Source organism: Hemiscyllium ocellatum, chromosome 2, assembly GCF_020745735.1.
Source record: "Hemiscyllium ocellatum isolate sHemOce1 chromosome 2, sHemOce1.pat.X.cur, whole genome shotgun sequence".
NCBI classification, from domain to species: domain Eukaryota; kingdom Metazoa; phylum Chordata; class Chondrichthyes; order Orectolobiformes; family Hemiscylliidae; genus Hemiscyllium; species Hemiscyllium ocellatum.
Window position 1 is genome coordinate 36,752,057 of NC_083402.1, and position 22,739 is coordinate 36,774,795.

The 22,739-nt window shown below is 40.2% G+C and overlaps 1 protein-coding gene across 5 annotated transcripts in view; it reads left to right on the forward strand.

The window, feature by feature from the left end:
- Nucleotides 1-22,739, forward strand: part of LOC132822447 (KH homology domain-containing protein 4-like) — a 71,467-nt gene that overhangs the window by 26,852 nt on the left and 21,876 nt on the right. For 4 of the 5 annotated variants that reach the window (XM_060835828.1, XM_060835842.1, XM_060835848.1 and 1 more), the window contains exons 6-11: nucleotides 1,409-1,563; nucleotides 3,846-3,923; nucleotides 4,278-4,489; nucleotides 9,114-9,174; nucleotides 15,193-15,253; nucleotides 17,814-18,151. In XM_060835828.1, the coding sequence (XP_060691811.1) occupies nucleotides 1,409-1,563; nucleotides 3,846-3,923; nucleotides 4,278-4,489; nucleotides 9,114-9,174; nucleotides 15,193-15,253; nucleotides 17,814-18,151 (905 nt within the window). The remainder of the gene's footprint in view (nucleotides 1-1,408; nucleotides 1,564-3,845; nucleotides 3,924-4,277; nucleotides 4,490-9,113; nucleotides 9,175-15,192; nucleotides 15,254-17,813; nucleotides 18,152-22,739) is intronic. The other variant, XM_060835835.1, reaches the window with a different exon arrangement.

The following is a 22,739-nucleotide window of genomic DNA, read 5'->3' on the forward strand; positions in this document are numbered from 1 at the left end:
CATGCCACTCCCCTGGTGACAGTACCCCCCACCCCAATCCTCTCACTTTCTGTGTCACATGTACTCTGTCACCCACTTATCACTTGATATCCCTCACCCACCTATTTTTGCACTTAACTTCTTGCATTAGTTGTCAGAGTGGCTTTGGAACCTTTAAGTGATTACTTACTGGCTGCCATCCCCATAAAAAGGGGACTCATCATGGCTTCCTGCGCTCATCAGCGCTGAGTGGATTTCTAGCTGGTTTCCTACAATGGAGGACAGACCAGATTCTGAATGCTGTTGTAATGGTCACTGACAGGTAAGTGAGCAATCTTTAATAAGATTACTGTCAGTCAGGTGTATTCTGATGGTAATTGGAAGATCTGGGTCTATCTTGTATCTAGTAAGTAGATTATTTCTGTTGATCTTCTGTTGTAAGCTAATTTGTAACTGGTTATTCTCCCCTCTAATTTTTCCTTGTATGAAGTTATTAAGTAGGATGTGATTCCATGGGGTCAGTCGCCACCATGTACCTTGCACAAATAATTGTTTTTATATAACCCTGACCATGAGTGTCAGTGGGCCATTTCCAAGAGGCCATAAAGACTAGTCCTAATTCTCTGTGTACATGCATTACACTCTCTGGAGTACCGTTTACAGCTGACTTTCTACTTTACCGTATTAAAGCAGTGGTTCTCGTGCTACTTTTGTGTCCACGTCATTTTTGTTCTGCCTGGCCCCTGACTTTACCGCCATTGTCTGGCTGACTTAATACAGAAAGGGGCTAAATCTGTCTTTGGATCACCTACTCACTACATAGGTCTGTGGTGGAAGGACTGTACCTATATTTTAACATCTCGCATTAATTCAATTAAAATGAAGTAGAACTGCATGTCGGACAAATGAGTAATGAAATACTGGTTTTAAATCTTGGAAAAAGACTGAATTGTTAATGCAGAACCAATGAGATATTAAAATTTGGGAAGCAAAGTAGATATTTTAATTATGTGAACTTGTCTATTTGGGTGTTTCTGAGATGTTAGAAGATGCAACAACTGTCAAGATATTTATTTTGGGCAGGAACCTGGTTTTGAAGATAATGTGTAAATTATTTAAATTTGTTAATATAGAGTTATAAATATATTGTAGGAATTGCACTTTCATTCAAGTTTTTATCTTGCAGACCTGCTGATCAGTTTCTGTTATATTTTGTTTAGCAGGTCATTGTTGAGTTTGATTTATTTTTTTAAAAGTCCTACTGGTGGTGTTAATGAAGTAGATTGTATAGTAACCTTTACAGGCATGTTGAGATCACTTTGAAGCGTTTTTAGGTGTTTTGTTTTACTTGCAGTTATTTTGCTATAATAAACCTTCCATTCCAAGAAAACAATGTGCACCAAGTACAGCTGATTTGTTTTCATCTCAGGGGCTGTAAACAGGATCAAAGAGATTATTGGTGAAGCATTAGCAAAAGAAGCCATCAAACAGCCTCTTCCACCTGTAGTGACATCTACTGCAAGGAGTAGTCCTATGGCTGCACACAATTCTCCATACAACTCTTTGCCCCAGTTACAACCAGGGGTATGTATGGTTTAGGCTAAACAGAATGTTGGTTCGCAGTTGTGTTGGTTAATCTTAGTTAAAGAAACATTTGTAAATGAAGTTACGCATTGCAGACTTGGGATAAATATTCAATAAAAATATAAAACTACAGTCTAGTAATTTAATTTTAATGGCTTTATCCTGATCTGACTGTGCTGATTAATAACTGTAATAGTACTCTATTTCCAGATTTACGAAAGACAATAATGTGTTAAATTGGGCACTATTTAAAGCATATGTTTGCTAAATGGTTGATGCCCATATTGTCATTGAATTGGAGAACAAATGGTTCAGCCTCATTTAATAGGGATTTTAAATTTAGACCTGGTAGGATTCCAGTCAGACCTGTTTACTTGCCTTCTGCTTGGTTGAAGCTGTAATCATTCAGTCTTTGCATCTTTGTGTTCACACAAACATGAAGCTCTATCTTAAAATTTAAAATTTCATATTTAGAGATTATTGTCTTTAAACATCTGAATTAAATTCAGATAGGTTTAAAGCATGAGCATAACAGAATTCCTGAGCACTTCCAGGTTCGCTGTGACACTGAACTGTGACTCAGCAATCCCATGTACGTTCCCCTGACTATTTTTAGTTGCTGCATAGTCTGTTGAGCTCTTAACTCTAGGTGTGGTAAAGTTGGTATCTGTGTGAAATTCAAATTTCTGTGTATTGACAATAAGTGATCACTATAAATCTGCCCTTTATCAGGAATCAAATGTGTAGTTTTGATAATTTTTTTAAAAAATGTGTTCTCTAAGAAAGGCCATTGGTCTTATATAGTGAAAAAATCTTTTATTGTGTCTAGAAAGTGCCTGCAAACAATCTGATGAAAAGCAGAGTTGCCATTGTCTTGATACACCAAAATCTGGCATGTATTTCAATAACAACAACTTTTCTCACACTTTTCATTCAATAAAAGCTTCCCATGGCACAAGACAGGTGAATTCTAAAACCAGATATGAAACAGAGTCATATAAGATAATGTTAGGTCAGATGACCAAAAGCATGGTCCATTAGGTAAGTGTTATTGATTATCTGATTAATGTTAATGCAAATTACTATGAATGATATGTTAAAAGTTTTGCTTTTATACATTATACACAATACAAGAAAAGGGAACACATTTGAACTTAATTCAGCAATCAAATAATTCAATTAAATTCTAAAAGCAATCTAATTTCAAATCAACAGTTAAGTTTTCCATTTTAACCCTGTTTTTAATTGTCTTTGAGAGAGCAGTTTGCATGGTATGAGTGCCTTTCTTATTTGACTTTGTTTTGGACTGTGGTGTTCAACTCCTTCCTTGTCTGCCACTTTGCTCCTGATGATCCGAGCATACCACAAAATGAAATGTTGAATTGGTGACGATAAACTTATTCAATAGAAAACTTAATATACTGGAAATGTTTAGCAAGTCGAGGACCATCTGTGGATACACAACAAAAGTTTCTGGCTGATGACTTTTTGATGGAACTGGGTGTATTTTGAGATTAAACAGTTTATAAACAAGCGCAAAGCTCAAAGAGGGAGGTTGGGAAGAAAAGTAATGAAAACCATAAGAGCTTCTTATTGGATGGAGCGCAGTATGTCTTATATGACAAAAGATATGAAGATGTAAGACAACAAAGGGTGACAATGGATCGATAAGGGCCTCGAATAGGTATATATTTCAACAGGTAAACGTTTTCCCAGAATCTGCTGTCTGAAAAAATGTGAGCAGTGGTTATAATCTAAAGTTGTTGAAATGAGAATCTTATCTGATAGGTTGTAAAGTGCCTGATTGAGAAATGAGGTGTAGTTTCTCTGGCTGTTGTTGAAATAATGAGGATGGAAATTAAACTTCAGTATCTAGTTAGTATTATTGTAGAGGAAAACAACTTTGGGTTTTTAGAATGGTCAACCAGGTTTGTGTGTCATATCTGAATTAGGCAATATTTTGGGTCTGTTTGACCGCAAGTTGAAACAAGATTTCAGCAAATCTTTTATTGTTTTGTCCGTTTGATGTTTTATTTTTGCTTTAACTTTCTGTCTTAATTTATTGCTGTTTGCGCTTGTGTAATTCCAACAAAATCCAACTAGGCAAATACAGTAATATGAGGTGTGGTTCTATGACTGCTGTTAACATCACCCTGTGACTAGCTACGAGGATGTGGGACATAAGGAGGAACTTCATCACTGTTGTTGTTCTGTTAAATGCACTTTGGTTTTCTTGAATATAGTTTTATTTGAAATGCTATAATGCGTTGTAATTTTTATAGATTCTTGCTGGACAGCTGGTTCGTGACACATTAAACACAAGCCATTGGTGTCATAGTTTGACTCCCATACCTACTGAGGTATGAAGGCCCCACCTTCTCAACCTCACCTCTTGGTTGAGGTATGGCGTCCCTCAGGTTAAACTCATCAACAGTTTATTTTTCTTTAATGAGAGAATAACCTTTGATCTTCTGGGGTTATAGTGAATTTCGCTTTCATTTATACAACTTCATTAAATCATAAACCTGTCAAAGGAGCATGAATATTTTAAAGTTTTCAGGTTGCTATTATGGTTTCAGTTTAGTTGGCTCCTAACAAAAATTAAGTTAAATTTAAATGCTTTGTATCCATATTCAGAAGTACAGTGAATGTTAAGTATATTTATGATTGGCATAATACTGCATTCTGAAATGCATTTTTGTTTTTGTTTACAGATGCATTTTGTTCAGGACAAAATCTTTGTAGGTCTCGAGCATGCTCCTCTGAATTTCAATGCAAAAGAAAAAGTGGAAGGTCCAGGAGGGTCTTTCCTGCACCATATTCAAAATGAAACAGGAGCCAAAGTTCACCTCCGAGGTAAAGGGTCAGGGTTCATTGAACCAATGTCTGGAAGGGAGGCATTCGAACCTATGTATATTTATATCACGTAAGTCAATTTTCCACTTGAATAAAATTATAGAATAGAAAACTGGCTAATGCTCCTAACTTCTGAGGAAAAATACTTTGAAATTTATCAATGATGTTGTACCTTAGCTTATTAATTTTATTAACAAAATAATATTCAGGTACTACAGAATGTTGAGGAATCTTATTCCCAATAAAACTTATATCACTGATTTGAATGAACAGATTGGCTGTAAATTTCTACAGAGCTCTTGAAAGTTCTTGCTGAAAAACTGGTGGAAACTAGCAGAATTCCCAGGAAATTGTAAGAATGACACCCCCCCCACACACACACCTTTTTGCACCCCTTTCACAGCAGCTACTATTAAATTTGATTGGTGGTGTCGTCATGTTACTCCTAAACCTGGTGTTTAAATCTGGAAGCTTCCTGATTTATTTCATCAATGTAAATTCACACATATTTATCCTAGGCCCTACCACTTTCAGCTGCTTCATCAAAGACCCTCCCTCCAGTAAAAGGTCAGAAGTGGGAATGTTCACTGGTGATGGCACAATATTCAGCTCCATTTGCGACTCCTGAGATACTGTATAAGTGAGTGTCTATATGAAACAAGACCTGGCCCACATCTAGACTTAGGCTGATGAGTGGCTAGAAATATTCATGCCAACAGCAGTGACTGTATCCAACAAAGGAGAACCTAACTATCACTCCTTTGTGTTCATTGGCACTACCGCCCCCTACCAACACCCTGACGATTACCACTGATCAGAAAATGAACTTGACCAAACATATAAGTAATTCATTTGCACCAGCACGTCAGAGGTTGGGGATTCTGCAGTGGATTACTTCCTGTCCACTATCTATAAGCCCCAAGTCAGGAGGGAAAGCGGCAATGGACTAGTAATATTATCTTTATACTATTAATCCAGAAACTTAACCAATGTTCCGGGGACCCGGATTCGAATCCCATCATGGCAGTTGGTGGAATTTGAATTCAAAAAATAATTTTAAAAAATCTGAAATTAAATATCTATGTATGACTCAAATCCATTGTTGATTTTGGAAAAACTCATCTGGCTCACTAATATCCTTCAGGGAAGGAAATCTGCCACCCTCACATGGTCTGGTCTACATGTGACTCCAGACCTTTAGCAGTGCGGTAGACTCTGAAATGGCCCAGCAAGCCACTCAGTTGTATCAATGGCTATGAAGTCTCAACAAAGAAATGAAACTGGCTGGAGCACCTGGCATTGAGCTAGGCACCAGAAAAGGCAAAGGCAGAAATAGCACAGTTCTCCTACAAACACTTCAGGGCTAGTGTCACAATTGGGAGAGCTTAAGCAACAGCCTGACATAGTCATACTCATGAAATCATGTCTTGCAGGCAATGTTCCAGATATCACCATCACTATCCCATTGTCAGGACATATCCAACAGAAATTGTGGCATAGTGACATTCATTCAGGAGGGAGTTGCCTTCAGAATCTTCAGCATTGATTCCGGACTCTAAAGTCTTATGACTTCAGGTTAAACATGGGAAAAGAAACCTTGCTGCTTACCTTGTAACCGCCTCCCTAGGCCAATGAACCATTACTGCCCCATGTTGAATTACATTTGGAGGAAGCATTGAGAGTGGCAAGTGTGCAAAATGTACACTGTCCACCACCAAGAGTGGCTTGGCAGCAGCACTGCTGATTAGAGCTGAATGATTCCTAAGACATTGCTGTTAGACTTGGTATGTGGAAGGTGGTGAAGGAAAAACATACTTGACCGTATCCTTACCAATATGCAGACTGCAGATGCATCTGTCCAAGACAGTATTGCTAAGACTGACCACTGCACAGCCCTTGTAGAGATGAAGTCTTCATGTTGAGACACCCTCCATTGTACTGTGTGGCATTATCACCATGCTAAATAGGAGAGACTTTGAACAGGTCTTGCAACTCAAGACAGACCATTAATGAAATGCTGTGTCTCATCAGCAGAATTGAAGTCCACAATCTACAACCCCATTGCCTGGCATATCCCCTGCTCAACCATTACTATCAACCTGGCATCTTCAGCTGCTTCATCAATGACCTTCCCTCCATCATAAGGTCAGAAGTGTATACATTCACAAGTGATTGCCCAGCTTTCAGCACCATTCATGACTCCTCAGTCCATGTTCAAATGCAACAAAATCTGGACCATAACCACTCTTGGGCTGACAAGTGGCAAGTAATATTCATACCACACAAATGTCTGTAATGACCATCTACAATAAGAGACAATTTAATCGCTGGCTTTTGACATTCAATGGCATTACCACCACTGAATCCCCACTGTCAACATTCTGCGGGTTACGATCGACCAGAAACTCAACATGACTCACCACATAAACACAGTGGCTACAAGAGCAAGTCAGAGACTAGGAATACTGTGGCGAGTAACTCATTTCCTGACTCCCTTAAACCTGTCTACCATTTACAAGGCGCAAGTCAGGAGTGTGATGGAATGCTCCCTACTTTCCTAGATGAGCTCCAGCAAGACTGAAGAAGCTTAACACCATCCAGGCCTACTTTATTTGGCATCCACTCCTTCAATCATCTGTGCTCAGTAGGAACAGTATGAACTGGGGATGAGGCAATAACCTAGTGGTATTATCGCTAGACTACTAATCCAGAAACACAGCTAATTTTCAGGGACGTAGGTTCAAATCCCACCATGGCAGATGTTGGAATTTAAATTCAATAAAGAATCTGGATTAAAGAGTCTAATGATGAACATGAAATCATTGTCAATTGACATCAATAATGCATCTGGTTCACTAATGTTCTTTAGGGAAGGAGATTTGTTGTCCTTACCTGGTCTGGACGACATGTGACTCGAGAGCCACAGCAACGTTGTTGACTCTAAACTGCCCTCTGGACAATTAGGGATAGGCAATAAATGCTGGTCTCGACATAGATGCCTACATCTCATAAGTGAATTTTAAAAACTGTCTACAAGATGTACTGCAGAAATACACCAAAGATCCTTAGACAGCGCCTTCCAAATTCACGACTGCTTCCATCTAGAAGAACATTTGCAAGCGATACATGGAAAAACCTGCAGGTTCATCAACAAGCCACTCAGCATCATGACTTGGAAATATATTGCCATTCTTTCAGTGTTGCTGGGTCAAATTCCTGGCATTCCCTCCCTAAGGGTATTCTCGGTCAACTTATAACATGTACACTGCAACGGTTCAAGAAGAAGCTCATCATCATCTCCTTTAAGCTAACTAGGGACAGGCAAGAAATGCTGGCAAGCTCGTGCTGCCCACGTCTCATGACTGAATTAATGCATTAAAAAAACCATGACAAAGCTGCCTAATTGACTGACAAACCGTTGATCATCTTCAACATTCACTCTGGGAGTTACCGGTGTTGGACTGGGGTATAGAAAGTTAAAAATCACATAACACCAGCAGGTTATAGTCCAACAGGTTTATTTGGAAGCACTAGCTTTCGGAGTACTGCTCCTTCATCAGCTGGTTGTGGAGAATAAGATTGTAAGACACAGAATTTATAGTAAAAGTTTACAGTGTGATGCAACTGAAATTATATATTGAAGCTAGTGCTTCCAAATAAACCTGTTGGACTATAACCTGTTGTTGTGTGATTTTTAATATTCACTCTCTTTGCCTCCTAAGTTGCATGGTGTAGCACTTTGTACTGTCTACAAGATGCACTGCAGTAGCTTACCAAGGCTCCTTTGACTGCATCTCCTGAACTTAATACCTTTCCCACCTAGGAAGACAGGCAGCAGATACATGGGTGTACCAATAGTTTTGCTTTAATTGTCTTTTTGTATTATATTGCAAAACTTTGGGTCTCGACGTCTGAGTTGGAACTATATTGCTCTTCTTTGCTGTCAGTGGATCAGCAATGTAATACCTGGCATCACTGAGTGTTCCTGAAACCCAAGAATTGCAATGGTGCAGGAAAGCGGCTCACCGCTACTTTCTCGATGACAATAAGAAATAAATAATTGCAGGCCTTTCCAGTGTCGCCCTTATCCCATGAATGAATAAGACAATTACAGTCCTTTGGGTGAGAGGTTGAATTGATGCTTCATTTGCTCATTTAGGTGGATGTAAAAGATGACCAAACCTGTTTGTTTAAAAGCAAACCGTCTTCATGCTGCATTTAATACCATCTAATTGTCATTTATCTTACTGACTTTTGTGTTTTTGTGGGTGTTGCTAGCAAGGCGAATGCTTCTTACCCAATCTAACTACCCTTAAACTGAGTGGCTTGCTAGGCTATTTCAGAGGGCAACTAAAAGTTAACCACATTGTTGTGGTCCTGGAGTGGCATGTGGAAGCCAAGCCAGACAAAGACAGCAGGTTTCCTTCCCTCTAGGACGTTAATGAAGCTGATGAGATCTTACAGCAATCAATGATAGTTTAATAGTTGCCATTACTGCTACTAGCTTTTAATTCTAGTTTTAGTAATTTAATTTTAAATTGCATCACCTGTCCTGATGTGCTTTGAACTGTTATATTGTACTGTAGCTGCCAGATTTCTCTACTGAAATTGTAAGCTCAAACTTGGAAATTTATATTCAATATCCTTGATATATGTTACTCTATTTGTTGCCAAATTTGTTTTTATTTTTGCAGTCATCCTAAACCAGAAGGTTTGGCGTCAGCAAAAACACTTTGTGAAAACTTGCTTCAGACAGTGAGTAAACCTTGTAATTTTTAGTACCAAGATGAGAAAAACAAAACCTCTTGAGTGACTTTGGAACTCTGCATCAGAAGGCGGTCAAAACAGGGCCATTAATTATTTTCAAGGCAGAGGTAGGTAGATTCTTGTTAGGCAAGGAAATCAAAGGATATTTGGGATAGATGGGACTCGGAAATTTGGAACCTAAAGAGATCACTTGTGGGGCTGAATTGTTCATTTGTCCTACTTTGTATGTTTTGTATATATCTGGTAATCAGATTGTCCATGACATACTGAATTGCAAGAGAAATAGTTAAGAACTTCTCCAGTAAATTTGTTGGTTGTATTTTGTTACTGGCTGATAACAGCATTGATTCAAAAATAGGTGATTTTCTTGTGGTGAAAAGGCATGAGGTTGGACAGGATACATGTTGAGTAAGTGGGTAAAAATCAGGCATAAGTAAGGGATGTGTGATGTTCACTTTAGCAGGAAGAACAAACATGCAGAGTTGATAAATGGAGAACAGTTGTAGAGTTCTAGGTTGTAAGGGGATCATTGTGTTTGGGTGCATGAGTCACAAAAGTTAGTATTCTGATGCAGTAAGAAAGAAAGCTCATAGAATGCTATCCAGATTATGAAAGGAATTGTACATAAAAGCAAGGATGTTATGCTTCAGTAAGACAGGTATTGATGCATTTTCACTTCATACTGTTTGCAATTTTGCTCTCATTTGAGGAAGAATGTACATAAATTGAGCTAGTTCAGAGGAGGTTTCCCTATTTCCCTAATCTGTCATTCATATCTGCTTTTCTGTTTATGCTACCAAAGAGGATAACCTCACATTATGTTTCATCTACCATGCATTTCCCCACTCACTCAGCTTGTCCAAATTACACTGAAAATTTTCATCACAGTTCACCTCCCACAGAGCTTTGTGATATCAGCAAACCTGGAGATAGTGCATTTTGTTCCCTTAACAAAATAATGAATATATTTCATGAATAGCTGGGGTCCAAGCATTGATCCCTGTGGTTACTCACTAGCCAAAGGCTGCCAGCCAGGGTGGGGGAAGACCCATTTTTTCCTACTCTTTGTTTCCTGTCTGTCAGTGAGTTCTCTATTAGTACACACCCCCCAATCCTATGGGCTTTAAATTTACATGTTAACTTCTTAAGTAGAACCTTGTCGAAAGCCTTCTGAAAGTTCAAATAACCCACATCCACTGGCTCTCCCTTACCAACTCTATTAGTTAAATCCTCAAATGATTCCCACAGATTTATTAAGTATGATTTCCCTTTCATAAATCCATACTGACTCCGTCTGATCCTATCGTTGTTTTCCGAGTGCTCTGCCGTAAAATCTCTTATAATACGGTCCAGCATTTTCCCTATTGTCAGTGCCAGGCTAACCTGCCTTTAATTCCGTATTTTCTATCTTCATTTTTTTAAATAGTGTGTTTACAGTAGCTACCCTACAATCTATAGGAACTGTCCCAGAGTCAATGGAGTCTTAAAAGGTGACCACCAAGAGCCACTTTCTTAACTAGTGTGGGATTTAGATTATCAGGCCCTGAGGCTTTTTAGCCTTTAATTCAATTGATTGTCTCTACATCATTTTCTTGCTGATACCAATACTGATTTCCTTCAGTTGCTCCTTCTCACTAGACCATGTGTTCTCCAATGCTTTTGTGATGTATTTGTGTTCGACTTTGTAAAGACAGAACCGGAGTATGTATTTAATTGGGAGAAAGTGAGGACTGCAGATGGAGACCAGAGTTGAAAAGTGTGGCGCTGGAAAAGCGCAACAGGCCGGGCAGCATCCGAGGAGCAGGAGAATCGACGTTTCGGGCATAAGCCCTTCTTCAGGAATAAGGCTGGTGTGCCAAGCGGGCTGAGATGAAAGGTGGGGGTGAGAATTTGGGGGAGGGGCGCTGGGAATACGATAGGTGGAAGAAGGTGAGGATGATTGGCTGGAGAGGGGGTGGGGGTGGAGAGGTCGGGAAGAAGATTGCAGGTCAAGAGGGCGGTGCTGAATCCGGGAGTTGGGACTGAGATAAGGTAGGGGGAGAGGAAATGAGGAAGCTGGAGAAATCTACGTTCATCCCGTGTGGTTGGAGGGTTACTAGGCGGAAGATGAGGCGCTCTTCCTCCAGGCGTCGTGTGGCCAGGGTCTGGCGATGGAGGAGGCCAAGCTCCTGCATGTCCTTGGCGGAGTGGGAGGGGGAGTTAAAGTGTTCAGCCACGGGGTGGTTGGGTTGGTTGGTTCAGGTGTCCCAGAGGTGTTCCCTGAAATGTCCCGCAAGTAGGCGGCCTGTCTCCCCAATGTAGAGGAGACCACATCGGGTGCAGTGGATACAGTAAGTGATGTGTGTGGAGGTGCAGGTGAATTTGCAACGGTTATGGAAGGATCCATTGGAGCCGTGGAGGGAGGTGAGAGGGGAGGTGTGGGCGCAAGTTTTGCACTTTTTGCGGTTGCAGGGGAAGGTGCCAGGAGTAGAGGTTGGATTGGTGGGGGTTGTGGACCTGACAAGGGAGTCGTGGAGGGAGTGGTCTCTCCGGAACGCTGATAGGGGTGGGGAGGGAAATATATCCTTGGTGGTGGGGTCTGTTTGGAGGTGGCAGAAATGACAATAATGGTATGAGCCTCCCTCCAAAGCCCCAATGGATCCTTCCATATCTGTCGCAAATTCACCTGCACCTCCACACACATCATTTACTGTATCCGCTGCACCAGATGTTGTCTCCTCTATATTGGGGAGACAGGCCGCCTACTTGCAGAACATTTCAGCGTACACCTCTGGGACACCTGCACCCCGTGGCTGAACACTTTAACTCTCCTCTCCCACTCCTCCAAGGACATGCAAGTCCTTGGCCTCCTCCATCGCCAGACCCTGGCCGCACAACACCTGGAGGAATAGCGCCTCATCTTTCGCCTAGGAACCCTCTAACCACACGGGATGAATGTAGATTTCTCCAGCTTCCTCATTTCCTCTCCCCCCTCCCCCCACCTTATCTCACTCCCAACCCTCGGACTCAGCACCGCCTTCTTGACCTGCAATCATCTTCCCGACCTCTCCACCCCCACCCACTCTCCGGCCTATCATCCTCACCTCCTTTCACCTATCGTATTCCTGGCGCCCCTCCCCCAAACCACCCCCCGCCCCTTACCTTTTATCTCAGCCCGTTTGGCACACCAGCCTCATTCCTGAAGAAGGGCCTATGCCCGAAACGTCGATTCTCCTGCTCCTAGGCTCCTGATGTGCTTTTCCAGCAGCACACTTTTCAACTATGTATTTAATTGGTCTACTGTCTCTTTATTTCACATTGTAACTTGCACTGTTTCTGACTATAAGTGACCTATGTTTGTCTTCACTGATGTTTTGTCCTCTTTACCTACTTTTGCAATCAGTTTGCACATTTCCCACAAGCTTACTCTCATAACCCCCTGCCCCACCACCATCACCACCTTAAGAAATCCCTGTATTCTCCTTTGCTGCTCTCTAAACTGGTATCAATCATCAGGTCGGCTGCTATTTTTGGCCAGTGTATATGCCTTTTCTTGAATGTAATATATCCCTAATTTCCTTTGTGAGCCATCGTTGGACTACCTTCCATGTTTTATTTTCGTGCCGAACAGGAATGAGCAATTGTTAAAATCCTCTGTGCACTCATTCGATGTTTGCTATTTCCTATCTACTGTCATCTATTTAAATATTTAACACTTCCCAATTTGCCATTGCCACCTCACGGCTCATACCATTATTGTTTCCTTTAATTAAATTCAAGACCCTAGTCTCAGAATCAATTTTGTCTCCCTCCTCCCTAATGAAGAATCCTTTCATATTATGGTTGCCTTCCCACAATGGACCTTGAACTGCTATTTTGCCAACTCTTCCTTTCTCATTACACAATACTCAGTCTAGGATAACCTTTTGTCTGGTTGGCTTTTCATTGTATTGATCCAGGAAACTGTCTCATGCGCACTTCAGGAATTTGGAGGAGGCAATGGCTTAGTGACTCAGGAAATGTTCTGGGTTCATGTCCTGGCATGTCTGAATGTGGATTTGAATTCAGTTTTTAAAAACTCTGCAATTAAGAGTTGAATGATTACCTTGAAACAGTTGTCAATTGTCAGAAAAGCCATCAGATTCACTGCCCTTAGGAAAGGAAACTGTCTTTCTTACCAGGCCTGGTCTGTGTGTGAGTCCAGACCCACAGCAATGTGGTTGACACTTAACAGCCCTCTGCCAATTAAATATGGTCAATAAGTGCTGGCCTAGCCTTCAACATCGACTTACTTGAAAAAGATTCTTCTTCCTCTTCACTCATTTGCCCAATACAGGTTTAAGTCACCCATCATTACAGCTATATCTTAAGTGCTTGCATCTCTAATTTCTTGTTTAATGCCTTTTCCAATGTTACCCTACAGTTTGGGTGTCTGCATGCAGCCCTCAATCTTACTTTAAGCCTCTCCAAGCATTTCTAAGCTCTCTCTATAACATTCTTAGTCCCATTCACATTATTTTGCATTGTCACTGTTTGACCCTCGACCTTGAAATCTCTATTTTCCGTTCAGTTTTGTTTTGGGCCTTGTTTTCCTGTCGTCAGTCTCCCTATACATGCTCCCATTCACGACCTTCCCGGCTGCACTAGCAAATATTTTGCCTCGAACATCAGTTCCAGTCCTGTTCAGGGGCAACCTGTCTAGCTTATACTAGTCCTAATATGTCAGGAACATGAAACCCTCTCCTTTGCATCATCTCTCTAGCCACTTTATCTGATATATCCTATTTCTATTCTGACTAACACATGGCACTGGTAGCAGTTTTGAGATCACTACCTTTGGGGTTCTCCTTTTTAAAATTGCTTCTTAACTCCCTTTTAGGACCTTATCCTTTTTTTCAATAATGCAGTTGGTGTTGATGTGTACCATGACCACTGGCTATTGATTCTCCAACTCCAAATGTCCTATAACCATTCCAGGATATCCTTGACCTTAGCGCCTAGGGGTAAACTTATTATTCTGCAGTGACATTTGTAGTCACAGCAACATCTCCTCAGGATTGAATCCCCTATTAATATACCCTTTCTACACTTATTCCTCTTCTCCCATACAGCAGAACCAACTGTGGTGTAAATAATTTGGTTGCTGCTATTTTCCTCTGAGAGGCCACTCTCCTCAACTGCATAACAAATAGTGTATCTGTTGTATCTTCTATCTGAGTAACATTAGTCAATGAAAGATTAGTAACTGCTTATAAACGGGTCTTAAGATATTTTTCTGGGTTAAAAAACAAGTTTAGTGTCAATTAATCTTTTCATTGATTGAACTTTAGTTTTTAATGAAGGTATAGTTTTCTCTTTGGGTTTCCGAAAAATATTTTTGATCACTTAAAACAAAACAAGAGCAATGGACTAAATTTCAACGTTACATTCCTTTTTAAATTTTAAAATTTACCATGATATCGATAGATGTTTCCTGTAATTTAATAGAAAGATGTCAGTAACAATTGATTTTCCATAGAAATATAATTACCTATAAACATACAACGGCTACAACTATTATTTCAGAGAAAACGTGAGGATCGCAGATGTTGGAGTTCAGAGTTGAGAGTGTGGTGTTGGAAAAGCATAGCAGCTCAAACAGCATCCGAAGAGCAGGAGAATTGGCGTTTCGGGCAAAAGCCCTTCACAAACCTCTCCAAAACGTCAATTCTCCTGCTCCTTGGACTCTGCCTGACGTGCTGTGCTTTTCCAGCACCACAATCTCAACATTATTATTTAACTCATCATGGCAACTGAGTTGACCATACTTGAGCTGGAAGAAATTAATGATGGCATTATTTTTATAGACAAGAAATTGTGCTGAGATGTTGATTATAATCCTGTGTTGGAAACAGGTTATATTGTAGTTTGTGATACATAATTCAGAGGATAAGATGTACATTCTGACATTAAGTCCACGTTTAGTCTACATACTGGAATAATTTTGTAATGTTCATTTGTGAATGTTGTCTTTCTTCTTTCTTCAAGGTACATGCAGAATATTCTAGATACCAAAGCCAGATTACATCAGGACTGGGTCCACCATCAGGTATTCTTGTGGGACTGATGCAAACATTCAGAAACATGAATATTCAAGTCCGTTGTTTTACTTGTTGCTTCCATTTAACTTGGAAGATTGTCAGGCTGCAGGAGATTGTAGAGGTAGGAATTTGAGAGCCATGGAGAGATTTCAAAACACGGATGACAGTTGTAAGATCAAGAACTTGCTTGTCTGGGAAACCAGTGTTGGGGAACAAGTTTAGGAGGACAGGGTGAAAATGACTTTCTAAGCATTAGAGCAAGACAGCAGAGTTCTAGATTACCTCAATTTTATGGAGGGGCAAATGTAGAAGACCATCCAGAAGTGCATAGAAGTTGTCAATTCCATACATAACAAAGGCACAAATGTGGTTACAGCAGCCAATAAGCTGAGATGGGGAAAATGTTGGGCAATCCTACAGAAGTAGAGAAAAGAAGTCTTAATGTTAGCATAGTCAGAACCCCATCTTGGGACCAGATATGACCTCATGGTTGTAAACTATCTAGTTTAGTGTCAGTTGCTAAAGAGAAGGATGCAATTCGCGCAAGGAAACAAAGTTTGCAATGACTATAGTCTGCCCAAGATTTAACTGGAGGAAATCTCTGCTTTGCTAGTTGAATTTGATAGTCTGTCTGCAATTAGATACAAATAGTACTTGGTGAGTGTAGTTCATCAGCTGGATGATGGTGGCAATCATTGGAGGAGGTAAGTGTGGTCAGTCTTATTAAAAGCTATAGACAGGTTAAGAATGAAGTAGAAGGAGATGGTAACCTTTATCCCAGTCATGTGGGATGTCATTTGTGACTTTGGTAAGAGCAGCTTTAATGTAGTGGCAAGGACAGAAAGTTGGTAGAAGGGATTCAATCAGGGAGTTCCAGGAAAGATGTGAGGAACAACGGGACAGATTTAAAAGGGAATAGGATAACACTCTTAGAGAGAGAATTAACATCAATATCTCCAAATGTGGGAGCAGGAGGGGAAGTAGAATGATTAAAAAATTGTTTCCAATAAATTATTAATTCTTGATGAGATGTTGGCTAGATCAATACTACTTGTCCATCCTAATTCCCTTGTGATTGTGGAGGTGAGCCACATTCTCAAACTGCTGTAGTCCCACTTGTTGATGCTGCACCCATAGTGGTGTTACAGAAGGAATTTCAGAATTTTTAACAATGCAAATGAATGCACTGTCTTGTAGTTCCAAGTGAGGATGGTGTATGGCCTGGAGGGGAATATGAGGGCACTGTTTACTTGTGTTTGCTGCTTGTCCTTCCAGTTGGTAGAGTTTGTGCTAGAACAGATCATAGATACAATAGTTGTAGTGTTGTAAATTTCTTTGACTCTGGAAGATTCGTGGCAAATTGGAAATAAGCAAACACTCAAGTTTGTTCAGTGGGCAGAAAGCAGAAATTTGTAGGCCAGTTAGCCTTAATCTTTTTCATGAGGAATGTTATAGAATTCATTATTAAGGAACCTATATCTGTTACTTGGAAAATCATGATTTGATCAGGCAGAGCCATCAAGGCCTTTTGAAAGGAAAATTGTGTTTCTCTGATTTATTAGAGATGTTTTTTGGATGAGTTGATATTTATACTGGATAGAGTGAATCCCATTGAAATGGTGCTTCCAAAGGTGTTTGACAAGATATCACACTGAAGACAAGACACGACATAGAAGTTAACATATTAGAATGGATAAAGGGTATAGGTAGTACAAAACAATAGGGAGTACCAGGAAGTAACTTCTTGACTCTCCAAAGGCTGTCCACCATCTTCAAGGCACAAGTCAGGAATGTGATGTAATATTCCAAACTTGCCAGGACAGTACAGCCTCAATAGCAATTGAAGCTTGATGGAAGCAGGACAAAGCAGTCTGCAGATGAGGTTCTGACTATATGACATGAGCACCATATACACATTAACTCTATCTACCACTGACCAACAGTAGCAGCAGTGTACACAATCAGAAAATGTTCTACAGACGTTCACATAAGCTCTTTAGACAGCACTCTCCAACACCATGATTACTACCATCGATGAGAGCCTTTCTCCTTGGATGATGATGGCTAGCATGGGGGGGACATAGCTTTAAATTGAAGGGTGTTTTAAATAGGACAGATGTCAGAGGTATGTTCTTCACTCAGTAGTAAGGGCTTGGAATGCCCTTCCTGCAACAGTAGTAGACGCAATTTTAAGGGCATTTAAATGGTCGTTGGATAAACATATGGAATGATAATGGAATAGTGTAAGTTAGATGGGCTGTGGGTTTTCAGATCGGCGCAACATCGAGGGCTGTACTGAACTGTAATGTTCTATGTTCTATCCAGGAAGTCCAGGTAGCAGGTACATGGGAATGCCACGATCTACACAAACCTGTCCAAGTCATTCACTATTCTGATTTGGATATATATTATTTGCTGAACTATTTATGCATGTACATTACGTTGGTTACCTCTCTGTGTTAAGTTGACAGATGTATAATCTCAAGGAGATTAATTAAAAATAAAGGTTTGATATTGGGTAACAACATTTAACCTTGAGTTTATTTTGAAATATTCGATATTTTACAGTCTACTCCATGGTGACACCATCTCCAGCTATGGCTCCTGCCCAGAATCCTGTCTCTGTTTTAGCTCCAGTGATGACGTCACAACCATATTCCATTCAGCCTCAGACATCCGTCCCGTACACATTTGCCAACACAAATGCACAGTATACTGCACAGCAGTTCAGGCAGCCTCTTCCAACACCGTATACTGCTGGGCTTCCTGCAGAGATCTCTCAAAATCAAGTAGTGTCTGGGATCATGAACCCTGGAACTCAGAACAACTTTCAGGTGCCACAGCCTATACCAGGACCTTGTTACACACCACAGCCTTTGCAGCAAGCTGGAACAAGTATGCAGCAGGTAAGCATAAAAGAAATCAATTGTTTGGATAATTTCTATATTTCTAATTGAACTTTGTATGCATTTGTTTAACAATCTGCGAAGCATAGAAACCTAGAGTGCTGTTAGCCGTTCGTCTCTTTGAGCCTGTTGTACTGTTCAATATGATCATAACTGTTCCTCCTTTCTCCCCTTATCCTTTGATTTCTTTAGTCTAAAGAACTAAACCTACATCTTTCTTTACTGTTTTAGTTTCAAAGGTTATCTGTGGTAAAGAATTCCACAGTCTTACCACTCTTTGGGTGAAGATTTTTTTTAGACTCCTGTTTCTCGACTCCCAGTTATTGGGAACGTCCTTCCTGCACCTACCTGCCTGATCCTGTTAAAATGTTACAGGTTTCAATGAGATACCCCACTTCCGCACCCCCCAACCCCCCATCCTTCTAAACTCCAGTACATTATAGTCCTAACCAATCCAGTGTCTCCCTGTGTGTTAGTCTTGCCATCCCAAGAATCAGTTTGTTAAACCTTCTTTGCACTCCCTAATAGCCAGAACATCTTGGCCCTGATAAGGAGACCAGAACTACACACAGTACTCCAGATATGGTCTTAGCAATGTCCTGTACAATTGCAGCAAGACATCCCTGCTCTTCTACTCAAATCCTCGCTATGAATGTTAACTTAGTCTTGGCTGTCTTCACCGCCTGCTGTACCTGCATGCTTACTGATGCATGAGGGCACCCTGCATCACCCCTTCCCCAGTTTATTGTAATTCTAATCTGTCTGCCTGTTTTTACTATCAAAGTGGATAACCTCATACTTATTCACATTATACCTGCATCTGTCACGTATTTTCTCGCATAACTTGTCAAAATTGAAGCTTAAAAGATAAAAACAAATTACTGCGGATGCTGGAATCTGAAACCGAAAGAGAAAATGCTGGAAAATCTCAGCAGGTCTGGCAGCATCTGAAAGGAGAGGAAAGAATTAACATTTCGAGTCTAAGCCCCTTTGACAAAGGGTCAGTTTGACTTGAAGCGTCAACTCCTTTCTCTCCTTAGAGATGCTGCCAGACCTGCTGAGATTTTGCAGCATTTTCTCAAAATTGAAGTTTCTCTGCATCCTCCTCACAGTATACCCTTCCAGCTTTGTGATATCTTCAAACTTGAAGATATTCCACGTTATTTCCTCATCTAAATCATTAATACATATTGTGAATAGTTGGGGTTCAAACACCGATTCCTGTGGTACCCTACCAGTCACTGCCTGCCACTCAGAAAAATGAACACAAAAAATCTGTGGATGCTGGAGATCTGAAACAAAAATGACAGTGTTGGAGAAGTACAGGTGTGGCAATGTCTGTTGAGAGAAAAAGAGTTAATATTTCAAGTCCAGTGACCTTCCATCAGAAATGTTCAAGATCAAGCTTGAGTCATCTGATGTAATTGTTCCTAGATAGCTTGTTGATTTTTGTTTTCTTTCAGGAGATATTGCGGTCTCTGGCAAGGTTAGCATCTTTCATTCATCTTTAATTGCACTTGAACTGAATTGCTTGCTAGTGCATTTAGTACAACAGTTAAGAGTCAGTCACATTGCTGTGGATCTGATGTCTCACGTAGATCAGATCAGGGAAGGACATTAGATTTCCATCTTGATTGTACATCAATAAACCAGATGATTTTTGTTTTTAACAACCATCAGATAATATCATGGTCAACACTATTAAAATCAGCTTCCATACTTGTTTTTAATATACAGATTGTTCAGACGGATAGATCAGTGGCAGATGAAATTTAAAACTGATAGGTATGAAATGATGCACTATGGCAGAAGTAACATGATAAGGGAGTACTCAATGATTGGCAAGGCACTCAGAAACTTAGAGGGATCTTGGGTTGCTTGTCTTCAGATCATTGACGGGTTAATAGGTTAGTTAAGGATGCATATGGGCCACTTACCACTTGGTACATATTATAAAGCAGAGAGGTTAGGTTGGAGTGTACAGAACTTCAGTTAGGCCACAGATGAAGCTCTGTGTGCAATTCTCATCACTGCAGTATAGAAAGGATGTGATTGCATTGGAGAGGATGTAAACGAGATTCACGAGGATGTTGCCTGGGATGGAACAGTTTAGCGTTGAAGAGACTCTAGATAAGCTCAGGTTGTTTTCTTTGGTGCAGAGAGGCTGACAGGGAATGTGATTGAAGTGTATAGATTATGAGGGTCGTAGATAGGGTGAATAGGAAGCAGTTATTTGACCTAGAAGGGTCATTAAAACGGAGGCATAATTTTAAAGTGAAAGGCGGGAGGTTTAAACAAGATTTGAGGGGAAACATTTTCACCCACATGGTGGAAATCTAGATTACACTAACTGGGAGAGCTGGGTAACATCTCAACTATTTCAAATGCTCATCCAAGTACTTTTTAATGTTATAACATTCAAGGCTGTAGGCCAAGTGCTGGAAAATGGAATTAGTGAAAACTGATTTGTCACCAGAGACTCACTGCCTGAAGAACTTCTTCTATACTGTGAATTGAATTTAAACTGGTGGGTTTGAACTCATTAGCCTGGGTTTCAGGATGACTAGCCCAGTATTATGGCAAGTATGCTGCCATTTCCCTGCTTTGCTTTAGAATGCTTATGTGAAGCAAAGTGAGTAAATTCACCCTTGTCCCAGAGGAACATAGGGTGGCTCTCTGAATCGAGATAGACTGGTGATTGTATAACCTAAGGATAATTGAATTTCAAGGGGTGACAGTTAGATTCTCTCCTGTTGGGGATGGTCATTCCCTGGTATTTGTATGGCATGAGTGTTACTTGCCATTTTACAGCCCCAGGCCCATTTTAGAAGTCTTGCTGCATTTGGACATGGAGTGCCTTGGTATCTGAGGAGTCACGAATAAGCTGAGCATTGTGCAATCATAAGCAAATGTCCCATTTCTGATCTTATAACGGAGTGAAGGGCATTGAAGAAGTGGTTAAAGATTATTGGTTTTCAGCAGTGTGCCTAAGCAGAGATGTCCTGGAACTCAGATGACTGATGTCTAACAACCACAGCCATCTTCCTTTGTACCAGGTATGACTCCAATCAGTGGACAGTTTTCCCAAGTTACTATTGAGTGCAGTATTTCTAGGGCTCTTTGTTGCCACATTCTGTCAAACGCAGACTTGAGGGTAGTTACTGTCACCTTGTCTCTGAATTCCAATTCTTTTGTCTTGTAATAAGGTCAAGAGCTGAGTGGTTGTGGCAGAACCCTAAGTGAGTATCAGTGAGCTGCTTATTGGTAACCAAGTGTTGCTTGATAGTACAGTTGATGATTCCTTTCATCACTTTACTGACAGTTGAGAATAGACTGATGGTGTGGAAATGGACCTATTTGGTTTTGTCCTGCATTTTGGACATAAGTAGGCAAGTTTCCACATGGTTGGACAGGTGCTAGTACTGTAGCTATACTGGAACAGGTTGGCTAGGAGTACAGCAAGATGGAGCACAAGTCTTCAGTACTACTAATGGAATGTTGTTCACGGCCATAGCCTTTGAACTGTCCAGTGCCTCCAGCTGATTCTTGATGTCACATGAAGAGTATTGATTTGGCTGACAACTCTCATCTGTAATACTGGACACTTCTGGAGGAGGCTTGGATGGATCATTCGCTCATCACTTCTGGCTAAAGACAGTTGTGAATGCATCAGCTTTATCTTTCCACTAATATGACAGAAATATTGGTGGAGCATCCTCCAGTGAATTGTCAGGTATAAGAAAAGTAGACCAGTGGAACATTAGCTTTATAGCAAGCAGACAAGAATATAAATTCAAGAAAGTTTAAGTAGAGTATAAGCCTCTGTTTGACTGATTTTGGAGTAGTGTGTGTAACTTTGGACACTGTTTTAGATCATTCTGGCTAAAGCAAATTCAACAGAATGTTGTCTAGTAATGCAGGGTAGCTTGTATTTCTTGAAATATAGATAAGTAAACATTAATTTGTTCAAGGTGTTTAAAATTTTGGTAGTAATTGGTCGGGTAGTTAGAAATTATTCCTGATGGAAGTGTAGAGCAAAGCAACATAGCTTTAAAATGAGAACTAGGCCACTGAAGAGTAATACATCATGCAAGTATGGTAGAAATGTGGAAATCCTTATTACCAAAATCACTTTTAGCACATTTCACACTTTTATGTCAAAGATTGCTTGAGGTTTTAGTAGATGAGGTAGACCAAAGTGGATGAATGGAATTAAAGTATGGATGAGTCATGATATGATTGAAAGATGGAACAGGCTTGTGTAGGTTAAATGCAAATAAATGTAATAGAGATCAATGTTGCTACTGTACATTAAACTTTATCTGGTATTTTGTAGCTAACGACTTTGATTTTATCATTGTTGTTTTGCAATTTTCTTTGTTGTTCTAAGGAATTATTGTATCACAATTTGGTATCTTATGCAAATTTCAATACTGCTGTATGTATCCAAGTCGTTGATATTAATTTTCAGATGCAAACTCAGAATTGAACTCATCTGTACTTCCTTTGAATTTCATCTTAAACTTAATCTAAAGTGTGGGCAATTTTTAACTTTTTGCTTCACACCCCATCCAACTACACCTGACTA